Source organism: Aulonocara stuartgranti (assembly GCF_965226115.1).
Source record: "Aulonocara stuartgranti genome assembly, chromosome: 3".
NCBI lineage: Eukaryota > Metazoa > Chordata > Actinopteri > Cichliformes > Cichlidae > Aulonocara > Aulonocara stuartgranti.
The window spans coordinates 10,819,475-10,832,218 of NC_138941.1; the positions used below are offsets into that span (position 1 = coordinate 10,819,475).

The following is a 12,744-nucleotide window of genomic DNA, read 5'->3' on the forward strand; positions in this document are numbered from 1 at the left end:
AGGATTCAAACGTTAACACATATGATCATTTAAAATGTGAATTATATTATTGATTGACTTATCTATAGAGCTTTTAGCTAAACTTATATTTATATTTGAGTGGATTATTAGACTGAATTACTGTGTAAAATTTGTCACAGTCATACGATTTTGTTTATTTATTTATTTTTTTAATTCATGTACTGGCCATTTTACATAAATTTGGCTAATCTTCTACAATATATACATTTGATTTCGTTAGGAACAAAATGTTCAAATTACATATTTTGCTGGATATTGGGTATTAATGAAATTATGTCTTTAATGACACCACGTTTCCATATGTAGGAGGTTACTGGTGGTATTGTTTCAGTGTCTGAGTTTTCCTTGCAAAGAAACATCTGGAATTTAACAATACATGTTTTAAAGCTGTTTTCTCCAAAGGGATTTGTATTAGTGATGGTAAATTTGATTCTTTTTACCGAATCGAGTTTAAATGAGTCACTCACCAAAATGAATCGGGTTTTTTAAGTCATTTGAGTCTCTGAGTCAGTTGCCCAGAGAGTGCCAAAAATGTACTTTTTCTCTCAAACTTAATTTGTTTTTATTTTCATGTAAATCCTACTGCTACGATGAGTGACTGAAAAATAAAAACAACTATTTTATAGAGCAAAAAAGAATAAGATTTCTAAATTGGACATTTATTTTTGTTTATGTTATTAGTATTTCCTCTTTATCATCTTTGCACAAAAACAAAGTGTAGACTGAATGTTATATTGCATCAGTCAGACTATCAGGCTTCATCTCAGATGAAGGAGTGACTCTTCCGTGGTAACAAACTGTGAGTTTCAGCAGCTGAGAGGCAGGAGGGAAGGGTGAGTGAGTGGTCTTGATGCATTCTCAGTCTAGACTAGACTAGAAAGAGGGGCGCTGCTCTTGTGGCGACCAGCAGGTTGTCTCTCTCTGTCAGTGTCAGTGTTTTAACTTATTTTATTTCATTCTTTTATTCCTTTATATATATATTTTTTTGCCTGAGGAAATTCTATAGCATCGGCTTGTGCTTTGTGGAACTTCTTTTAACGAAGATGGGTTTTTTATTTCGCATGATTTTATTGGCAATCCTGACGGTTGTTTGGAGTCATTCCTTTACCATCAATAATCCTGGCTAATGTGCAGTCTCTGAGGAGTCAATTGGATGAACTGCATTTGAATGTCGCACACTTGCGTGGCTACAGGGATACATGTCTAATGGCATTCACAGAGACTTGGCTCAAGGACTCTGACCCTGATTGTTCTCTGGAACTAAATGGCTTCGGGTTTCCCATACGTTTGGATCGAGACCCCGGAGCTACCCAGAAATCTCAAGGAGGAGTGTGTTTGTATATAAATCAGAAATGGTGTAAAAGTGTGACCGTTCGTAGACAAGTGTGTCTGCCTGACATTGAGCTCCTCTCTGTGTCTTTGAGGCCGTTTTATCTGCCCAGGGAATTCCCACAGATCAACGTCACCATTGTTTACATCCACCCTAAAGCGAATCCTAAGAATGCGACTGACACCATCTCCATTTTTTTCCTAATAACAAACCATGGTCTTCAAAAGGTCTTATGAGGCTGATTCATGAAAGGAAAAAAGCTTTTATTGAAGGGAATATCTTGAAAGTTAGAGAAATTAGGAAGGAGATCAGATCAGAAATTAAAAAAGCCAAAGTAAAATACAAGGATAAGGTAGAGGCGGAGATGGGTAGCAATAACTTAAGGGTGGCCTGGGCAGGCATGAAACACATGACTGGTCACTGTTACAGTGACTGTAATAAGATAAGTCTTCCTGGTTTTAGTTCAGACTCTCAGTTAGCAAGTAGAGAAGCTTATAGACCCTCTACAATTTGCATACAGGCCTCGTAGACATGTTGATGATGCAGTGGTCACTCTGTTGAACTTCCTTTATCGCCATCTTGATGGCGCCAAAGCTCATGCTCAGCTCTTATTTATTGATTTTTCTTCAGCTTTTAATACTATCCAGCCACATCTTTTAGCTGATCACTCTGTTGAATCTGTTTTAACTTTCTGTATCATTGCTTGGTACGGTAATATGTCTCTGAATAATAAGACCAGACTTAACAACCTGGTTAAAGTGGCTGGTAAGATTTCAGGGAGATCTCAGGTCCAGCTTGTGGACTTTTATAACAGGCAGGTGCTGAGGAAGGCGACCTCTGTCATGTTGTGTTCAGATCATCCTCTCTTTAATGATTTTCAACTGCTTCCATCAGGTCGTCGTTATAAAGTGCCTGCAGTGAAGACAAAGAGACATAGATTGTCTTTTGTACCTACTGCTATTATCATAGTTAATAACACTGAACCATATGTGTTGTTGCCATTGCACATTGTACTTTTTTGATGAAAAATCTAGGTTGTTTTCTCAGGCTTATATTATATTATATTATTTTGGAGTGTGTATGTGATGTGTTGGTTGCCTGTTTGTTTGTTTGTACGGACATACTGCAAATCAATTTCCCATTAGGGACAATAAAGTTACCAATAACCAATAATCATCCAGGTAAGTAAATCTCCAAAAGTTGATTCTGTTCATCTGGACGTAGCGTTTTGTGGGAGAAATGTTTCATCATCATCCAGGTGACTTCTTCAATCTCGGCTGACTGCAGGTTTCAATCTTATAAACAGTACATTTGCATAATGACTGAAACCAGCCCACTGAAGGAACAATGGGCTGGGAGGTCAGTTCCTTAATCATAATTATGCAAATTCTCATGACCATTGATCAAAGCCCACTGATCAAAGCCCACTGATCAAAGCCCACTGATCAAAGCCCACTGATCAAAGCCCACTGATCAATAGCCATGAGAACCATTCACAGAGAGTTGGGGAATGGCTGCAATCACAGCATTTTAATCATTATTTTAAAGGCTGTAGATTGGAGCCATTGCTCTAACAGTGTACAAATGTAACAGGGCTTGGTGCTGATGCTAACAGTGCTAGCTGCTTCAGCCTTTATTTACACATTATAAGCACATTTCGCTTATTTTAAACAGTACCGTATTTTCACGACCATAAGACGCACTGTACTAAAAGGCGCAGTCTCAGTTATGTGTGCCATTACAGTATTTAACACAGACATAAGGCGCACTGGATCATAGGGCGCATACAAGTACCGTATGCGTATTTAAAAATAAAGCGGGAGCAAACCTGAGTTCGTTACCTTATTCACATTTTTATTACCAGTAATCGTCATCATCAACAACACACAAGCATACAAGTGTGCGTATTTAAAAATAAAGCAGGAGCAAAACAAAGTTTGGTACTCACATTTTTATCATCAATCAAACCCATCGAAGTCCTCATCCTCTGTGTCTGAATTGAACAGCTGCGCTAAATCTCCATCAAACATGCCAGGTTCACTTTCTTCACTGTCAGAGTCACTTTCCGTGCCGTGCGGCTCCTCGGAAACGATGCCGGCTTTTGCGAAAGCTCGAACAACAGTGCCAGCAGACATGTTAGCCCAAGCATCTACAATCCATTGGCAAATTGTGGCGTAACTCGCCCGGCGCTGCCTTCCACTCTTAGTGAAACTGTGGTCTCCATCGGTCATCCATCGCTCCCAGGCCGCTCGCAGCCTTACTTTGAACGGGCGGTTCACACCGATGTCCAGCGGTTGGAGTTCCTTTGTCAGGCCTCCCGGAATGACAGCAAGCTCACAGTTCATTTGTTTCACTAGTTTTTTCACATCGGCTGTGAGATGGGCACGCATAGAGTCACAGATCAACAGCGATGGTGATGCGTGGAAAAAACCACCTGGTCTCCTTACATACACCTCCCTCAGCCAGTCTTTCATCATTTCCTCATCCATCCAGCCCTTTTCGTTTGCCTTAATGATGATTCCTGCTGGAAACTTCTCTTTAGGCAAAGTCTTTCGCTTAAAAATCACCATAGGCGGCAGTTTCTGTCCATTAGCATGGCAGCCAAGCACAACAGTAAAAGAAGACTTTTCATACCCCGTTGTGCGTATCGCTACCGTGCTGGTCCCCTTCTTCTCCACAGTGTGACTCACCGGGATGTCAAAAGTGAGCGGGACCTCGTCCATGTTTGTGATGTGGCTGGGCTGGATGTTTTTGTCGCCGATGTGTTTGCTGCAGTAGGAGAAGATGGCCAGCTTTTCCTTATAATCCGCTGGAAGTTGCTGCGCTACCGTAGTCCTGGTCCGGATGGAAAAATGGCACCGTTTCATCAAACGAAAGCACCAAGACGGGCCTCCTCGGAAATGTTCAATGTTCATCTCTTCAGCTAGTGAAACTGCTTTTAGCCGAATGGTGAAGTCGAAAGGCTTCTCCCGCTCGCTCTTTGCTCGATGATCCACCGCTCGAGTCTTTCCTCCAACTCGGGCCACCTCGCCTTATGTCCGCGGAAACTCAGCTGCGTTTTCTTGACCTGCCGGAGCTTGTTTTCTAGCTTCCTCCATTTGCGAACCATCGATTCGTTAATCTTAAATTCTCTCGCGGCTGCTCGATTTCCATGTTCCTCCGCGTAGCTGATGGCCTTCAGTTTAAACTGTGCTTCATAAGCGTGTCTCTTTGCCATTTTCAGGGTTGTTAAAACAACGATGTTCTGCATAACGCAGATACCTGTCCTTTTAGACAGGTATGTGCGATTGTCCGGTATATACGATCAACGCCCACACTTCACCCTTTAGCGTTCTCATGGTGTTCTCTACTACGTCCTCCTTACAACACACAGGGCGCACTGCGCTATAGGGCGCGCCGCACTTTTTGAAGAAAATCTAAGACTTTTAAGTGCGCCTTATGGTCGTGAAAGTACGGTATATAAAACAGCTAGTACTGCTGGGACGTTATATTTTCACAAGCTAACATGAGCCAATCAGTGAGATGTCTAGCCATGACAGTTGTATGTTGCTGTGAGAAGAGTCGGGCTACATACAGTGATGATAGTGTTAGCCATGTTAGCATTTAGCTTCTATGTTTTTATAGTTTACACTTCTTGTTTATTGCTAGCTGCTCTGTTTAGTTGCTTTAGGGTTTCTTAGTTTACTTTTCCTGCATTATTTTGGTAGTTATCGTGCTTGGTGTCATAAGTTCAGTTTGACTTCCTCCCCTGACATTGTCTACATTAGTTTCAGCTGTGGAAGGATTTATTGAGTGTTTTCTATTTCTTCCATTTGAACAATAGTGGTGCACTCTATGCTTGTAGCTGCTGTGTGCTACGTTCTTCTGTCAAACAAGATGGCGCCTGTGTTTGGCTTTGCCGCCGCTGCAGCTTGCTGGAGGCAACAATGTAGTTTTTCACTGTCGTCAATCATTTTTTGTAATGTCATTTTTGCTCTTTTGAGTTCTGACTTAATTTCTGCTGCTTTAAATTATGATTGGGAGATACTGTTAACCCTTTAAGGCCGGTCAGAGTGGGAACGCTCAGTTTTGCGTAACTATTTTTAAATGCCTGTAGATCGGCAACCACACAAGCTAGTGCAATAATTTTTAATTTTGCATGTGAAACCGGAGTTGTACTTACATCTTATGTATCCAGCTTATCCTAGGTCACCGTTTCCTTCCACACATAGCTTTGCAAAAGTTGCATGAAAAGCACTTGCAGCAACAAAAAAGTAATATTCCAGAAACACGCTTTACCAATCCGATCAGATGTTCATAGCACTTCCTACGTTGGAATAGATGTCAGCCCAAACTATCGTATGTCCGCCATTACCTGCCCGAAACCTGAAGTGACGTCGTTTTTGCGAAAATTCTAGTTGTTTGTTTGTTTGTTTTTTTTACCTTGAAGCCTACACTGGTGTTTTTAAAAGTCATGTTTGAGTTTACCCTTTCAGTATAGTTTCTGGGAGGCTTAGAACTCAAATTACACAGTTGGAAATAGTTTATTTTGATGCACTGAAGTTTTTCTTGCAAATTCACATGGTAGTATTTATTTTAGTTTTTCATGCAGTATATACAATTTGGTGTATCTCAAAAATACAACTATGGATACACTCAAATTACATTTCCTGTGGTTGGAAACTATTTTGTGCAACTTTTTTAGTTCTTCCGTTTTGAGGGATAAACCTCTTAAATTTCTCCAACTACAAATATATGTAAAAATACAAAACAAAACAATTTTCAATTTGTTCTAGTTTATTGCACTTTTTGCTGTATATGTATATATGTATATGTAGTTACTATGGACTGAATGCATACATATTATTAAAATTTGGGCTATAACGGTTGTATTGATGTATAGCAACTTGAACTGCTCCCCAAAATGGCACTACAGCAGTGGTTCCCAAACTTTTTTTGCTGGGCCCCCCTTTGTTTTACACGAAAAACGTTCGCCTCCCCCCCGGCGCGTGAACAGCACGCACACGCACTAACACATCCTCCAACCACACACGCCCATATTTTGCTCCATTGCGGTTTATTTCACACCTCAAACATTTAGTAAACAATTAAGCAAATACAAGTAATCTGCAATAAATTACAGGTAGTAAGAAAATAAACTACTAAATCTTTTACGCTACGTCCGCACCTACACGGGTATTTTTGAAAACGCAGCTGTTTCATCCAAACAGTGTTTCAAATCACCAAAAACTGAGATTTTTTTAAAACTCCTTTTTTGCGGACGAGGAATACAGAGTTCATCTGGCAACGTCAAAGGTTGCGCCTTTTTTCACGTCACGTTATTGTTTATGTGAGATGAATTGCAGAATGGCAGACAGAGACAAAATACTGTTAATCTGAGTATCTGCAGGTTTCACACGCAGTTACTGTCCCTCCATTTACAAAGGCGTCACGGGTAGTTGTTTTTTCTTCTTCTGTAATACTAATCAACATTGCTGTCAATACATTTTCAAAAAATGCCTCTCTGTGCAAAATGGGTTCAAAAACATAAACAGCTGTGGGATCCTGTTTGTCTGTGATTTGAATCGAGGGAACAAATCGTGGCAGGATCAGCCTGATGTTATTTGTATCCCGCTGTAACTTTACTCTATAAAGAGCAAACATCTCCAACATGTCAGGAGTAGTTAGTCACTACAACAAGTGTTTGTGAACTAAAAATTAAGAATGTGGGATCCTGTTTGTCCATGATTGGAAGAGCCCAGCGCTGCTCCCGACGCAGGGACCTACCTCAGCACCTGTGCAGGTGAAGCCAAAGGGCAGATTTGCTTCACCATATTTTCTAGTCTTTGGCTTAGAATGAAGTTGGTTTGGAAACATATTCAGCGATGCTTCATCTCCTGCTTTGCGTTTCTGTGGGCGCCGTGCTAGCAGTGTTCAAGCGTTTTGTTCCCCTCCCTTTTCATACCGCGCCCCCCCTGCCATGGCTCTGCGCCCCCCCTAGGGGGCGGGCACCACAGTTTGGGAAGGTCTGCACTACAGCATGTAAAAATCTAAAGATAAGCTCTGGCAGACTTGGTTCTATGGTAGGTCTTAAAGCGTTTAACATCAAAGATTCAGTGGAGAGCTACTGTAACAGCTGAACAGAAAAACTCTTCCTCCCCTGGTGTGCTACTCTTCACAACCCGCAGGACTTTCACCCTCAAGAGATGGAAAAGGGGAACGAGGGCCGACGTCCAGGTGAAACTGAGAAGCTACCAGAGGCTAGCTTCTTGGCTGTGGGGAGAATCCTGGTGCCTGCGTCCACTTCCTCTCCTGACATTTAGTTAATATGTTACGCCGGTGACTGGGACCTGGGCTCTGTGGCTCAGAAGCAGTTTTTCTCACGGTGTGTCCGTCAAACGTTCACTGTTTTTATTGATAACAGCTATGTCTGCTCATCGATCATTGCTTCCCCCAGCTCTGGAGTCGCTGCCCTGCCCAGCAGGTCCACAGGTCTGCATTGTCTTTATTTCAAGTGCCGCTGCAGTCAGCTGTTGATTTTGCAGATCGACCGTCATCAACTCGGTTGGCCCCGCTTAACGTTCGCTCCATAACAAACAAATCATTTATTCTAAGCGATCTCTTTATTAAAGAGTCTCTAGATTTCATGTGTCTGACTGAGACGTGGCAGCAAAATAAGAATTATGTCCAATGTTCCCTCTAATGTTTCATGTGTCTGAGCGAACACACAAACTCCCTGAGCGGTCCCTTGGATCACTGGATCACGTTGTCATTAACGTGGCTTCACTCTACATCAACCAAAACACCGGTGTCGGCACATGAGGACGCTGTCATAGCCCGTCAGCGACGTTGATTAGCTGCGTATATACGAATGTGAATCATTGGCTGGACTATGGGATAAGGTGGCATCGTTCTAAATACTGGAGCAGCCAGTCACTGACTAACACTGCAAAGCAGAATTGTTAACGTATTTATTTTAATTTCAATTCAGGTTAGTATTTAGTATTTAGTATTTATTTATTTATTGTCATTGTCAAGAACAATGAAATTGCGTTTGGGGCTTCCATACAACCCAAAAAAAAAGAAAATAATAAATACCCCTTAAAACCCAAGTGTACATATTTAACCCAGTGTGACTCCAATGCAATAAGACAATCCTTAGCAACAACATGAGAACATGACAAGTAATGTTCGTAGAAAATCAGACAAAGACCTGAGAAACATGACAAAGTACAACAATGCAACCCATTCAATATTATTGTACTGTGAGATATGATATCAGATATGATAGTTATCTATTTAAGAAGGAGGGGGGGCAGGAGGGGGAAGAGAATAAAGATATATGATGCACCAATGCAGACCAGTTCATTGCTATTAAGAAGTTGGATATGGTTATTGTCCGTGAGAGGGGGGCAGAGAGTTCAGGAGCCTCACAGCCTGTTAGATATCTTTTTGTGCGCAATGCAGAATCTCTGTGTGCAGAGAGCGTGTCAGCGGATTGCGCCCGTGCGCAGCTTAGAGGGAACATTGATTATGTCCACTTGAATGAAATCTGCCCGGCTGGCTGCTCCGTCATCTGAACTCCGCGTCTTTTAGGACGTGGTGGAGGACTCGCTGTTGTTTACCAGGACAGATTCACATGCAGTCTGATGACCTCGGACTCCTTTTCTGCATTTGAGTCACAGATGATGGTCAGTTCTCTAAAAACCAGTTATTGTATTTTATTCTACCTGATGGGGTCTTTCTAACTGAATTTAATGACCTTCTGACATCCATCATTTCATTGGAGAAGGTTGGGAGATTTGAGCCGTCATATTGATGAAGCATCCTGTAACACTGCTGCTGAGCTCATCACTGTCACTGAGTCTTTTAACTTTAGGCAGCATGTTTCTGGCCCCACACATACAAAGGGTCACACACTGGATCTTGTTTTCTCCCTGGGTTTAAATATACATGATGTAAGTGTGGAGGATGTCCATGTGAGTGACCATAGCTGCATATTTTTTAACTTGTTATTTTACTTGGATCCTTCATCTCCTAAACTGATGATCCAAAGGCGGATTATAAACCAAGATGCTGCTGGAAGGTTCTCTGCCATGTTTGACCCTCGCATGGCTCGTAGTGACCTCGACTCACGTATTTTATCCTTTAATGATCAATGCAAGTTGTTGGAAAGCCCACTGATAACATGTTTACATGGCTAAAATGTTATGGCTCATTCATTGATAGTATTTTCGCCATAGAAATTGTTATGTCCTATATTGTTGAACCCACCATGTCTATGCTGATGCTCTTTGAACGCACCACATACGTACTCGAGGCCATGCAGTGGCTGCTAGTCTGTGTTCTCAGTATTTTTATGTGTCAGTTCCAGTTTTAGAGCTCTAAAGTGCAGCTATCGTGTTAGGAATATGTTAGGAATAGACAGGAACACTGAGCACACTGAGGTCAAATCTTTATTTAGGGCGACCGTGGCTCAGGGGGTTGGGAATCGCATCTGTAACCGGAAGGTCACCGGTTCGATCCCTGGGCTCTCTGTCCTGGTCGTTGTGTCCTTGGGCTTTACCCTACTTGCCTACTGGTGTTGGCCAGAGGGGCCGATGGCGCGATATGGCAGCCTCGCTTCTGTCAGTCTGCCCCAGGGCAGCTGTGGCTACAACCGTAGCTGCCTCCACCAGTGTATGAATGTGAGAGTGACTGAATAGTGGCATTGTAAAGCGCTTTGGGTGCCTTGAAAAGCGCTATATAAATCCAATCCATTATTATTATTATTATTTTACCACTCGCTGCATTCTTGATGTTCATGTTCTTCTCTTTCCCCTCACCCTGCAACCAGTCATGGTAGATGGTCCTCCTGGAGCCTGTTTTCACTGAGAGGATCTTTGTGTCAAAGGGAGTTCTTCTTCCCACCATCACCAAGTGCTGCTCACAGTGGAGGCAGTTACCTTACACTGTTAAACAGCTTCAGATGACTGTTGTTGTCTGTTGGGTATTGTAACTTATAAATAAAGTTACATTGAATGGATGTATGGATGGATAGATGTTATTGTGACGAAGAGAAAACGATTGTTGACAGATTGATTGTTGTTTTGTGTGTCTGCAGTCTGTCAGGCTGTCTGATCACAGAGGAAGGCTGTACTTCTCTGGCCTCAGGTCTGACCTCCAACCCCTCCCATCTGAGACAGCTGGACCTGAGCTACAATCATCCAGGTGATTCAGGAATTAAGCTGCTGTCGGCTGGACTGAAGGATCCAGGCTGGAGACTGGACACTCTCAGGTATGGAGAGAATGTCTGATAGAGGAGGAAGAGCTGGAAACATTTCCTGTGTCCTTCACTCACTTCCTGTTTGTTTCCTGCAGATGAGACATGAACAATCACACATGCAGGAATATTTTCAGGGACAGACACACTAGTCTAGCTGGATAGTTCATGGATATTTATGTAGGGGTCTCCAAGGAGTCTGGTTGCAGGAACATTTAGGTCACAGGTGTACCTGAGATAGATACCAGTGTACCTAATAAAGTGTCAGCCATGTGTATGTTTCCCATGCTGTATGTCCACAGTGACAGAAGGATGAAACAAGGCTGTGAATCATTTCAGTCTGTGTTTGTGACAAAGAGGCAGACAGGAGCAGCTAACATTTGGAAATGGAAGCTTAAATAATGACAAACTCTACATTCACAGCTGAATTAACAATAAATTTGTTCTCAAGTGCACATTTAGCAGCTAATGCTATTACTGTTTTCCCTTGCTTTCTACAACTTGAGCAGCTATTGCTAAGTAGGCCACTTTGCTCTGCTAAGGATTTATGTGACCATGATGGAAACTCTGATAAGCTAATGCTGCTAAGCTAATACTGTTTATGGGCCCTGTTAGAATCAATATTTCATTCTCATTCTGTTGTTTGAGAACAATATTAACGTTTCACATCATTATAACACAAGAGAAAAGGGTATTAGCGTTAGCTACTAATGCTTATTCACCTCAAATTAGCTTTAGCTGCTAATGGTAGCCTACTTAGCAATAACTGCTCACTAATATAATGCTAATTCACATCAAATTAGCATTAGCTGCTCAAGTTGTTATAAGGAAAGAGAAAACGGTATTAGCATTAGCTGCTAATAATTGTTCACCCCTAATTAGAGTTAGCCCCTAATGGCAGCCTACTTAGCATTAACTCCTGACGTCGTTGTAATGCAGGGGAAAAGAGTTACCATTATCGGATAATGCTAATTCACATCAAATTAACATTAGTTAACAACGGTAGACTTCATATCATTAGCTGCTGTCATTCTTACAAAGCAAACAGTATGAGCATTAGCTGTTAATGCTTTCTCATCTAACATTAGAATTGGCCACTAATGGCGTATTGTTAAAAAGTAAAAAAACACATTGTTAGCATAAGCGGATGATGCTAATTCACCTAAATTAGCATTAGCTAATGATGGCTACATACCTAGCATTAGCTACTCATATTGATATAAATCAAGAAAATATGGTATTAGCATTAGCTTTTAATGCTTTTTCATCTAAAATTAGAATTAGCCACTAATGGCGTGCTATTTAGCATTACCTCTTCACATCGCAGGGGAAAAGTTAAAATTAAATTTTAAAAAATGTTCAGATTAGCTACTCATATTGTTAAAAAGTAAGAAAAAACATTGTTAGCATAAGCGGATAATGCTAATTCACCTCAAATTAGTATTAGCTAATAACGGCAACCTACTTAGCATTAGCTGGTCATATTGTTATAATGCAAGAAAATATGGTATTAGCATTAGCTGCCAATTCCTAAATACCTAAAATTAGCATTACCTGTAATGGAAGTCTACTTAGCATTAACTCCTCACTAATGTAATGCTAATTCACATCAAATTAGCTTTAGCTTTAGTATTAGCTGCTAGCACCAGCCTACCCAGCACTAGCTGCTCACATTGTTAAAAGGGAAGAGAAAACGATATTAGCATTAGCTGGTAATAATTATTCACCCCTAATTAGAATTAGCTGCTAATGGCAGCATACTTAGCATTAACTCCTCACATCGTTATAATGCAAATGAGGCTAACTTACATTAAATTAGACTGCTGTTATTAGCTAATGCTATTTAGCAGTAGCTGCTCACATTGTTATAAAGCAAAGGAAAACGATATGAGCATTAGGTTCTAATGCGTATTTGCCTTTAATTAGACGTAGGTGCTAATGGCGACCTACTCAGCATTAGCAGCTCAGATGTTGTATTGCTAGGGAAAAGAGTGTTAGCATTAGCCGTTCACATTGTTATAAAGTTAAGGGAAATAGTGTTAGCATTAGCTACTCACATTGTTAAAAAGTAAGTGTTAGCATTAGTGCATAATGCTAATTCACATCCAATTAGCATTAGTTAATAACGGCAGCCTATTTAGCATTAGCAGAT

At 41.2% G+C, this 12,744-nt stretch overlaps 2 protein-coding genes across 7 annotated transcripts in view; one reads left to right on the plus strand and one right to left on the minus strand.

The window, feature by feature from the left end:
- Positions 1-12,744, plus strand: part of LOC309702186 (protein NLRC3-like) — a 374,484-nt gene that overhangs the window by 187,107 nt on the left and 174,633 nt on the right. For all 6 annotated transcript variants that reach the window (XM_082526675.1, XM_082526674.1, XM_082526672.1 and 3 more), the window contains one exon: positions 10,434-10,607. In XM_082526675.1, coding sequence (XP_082382801.1) covers positions 10,434-10,607 — 174 coding nt within the window. The remainder of the gene's footprint in view (positions 1-10,433; positions 10,608-12,744) is intronic.
- The window catches only part of LOC309702377 (uncharacterized protein), a 202,004-nt gene that overhangs the window by 137,951 nt on the left and 51,309 nt on the right, over positions 1-12,744 (minus strand). The window lies entirely within an intron of this gene.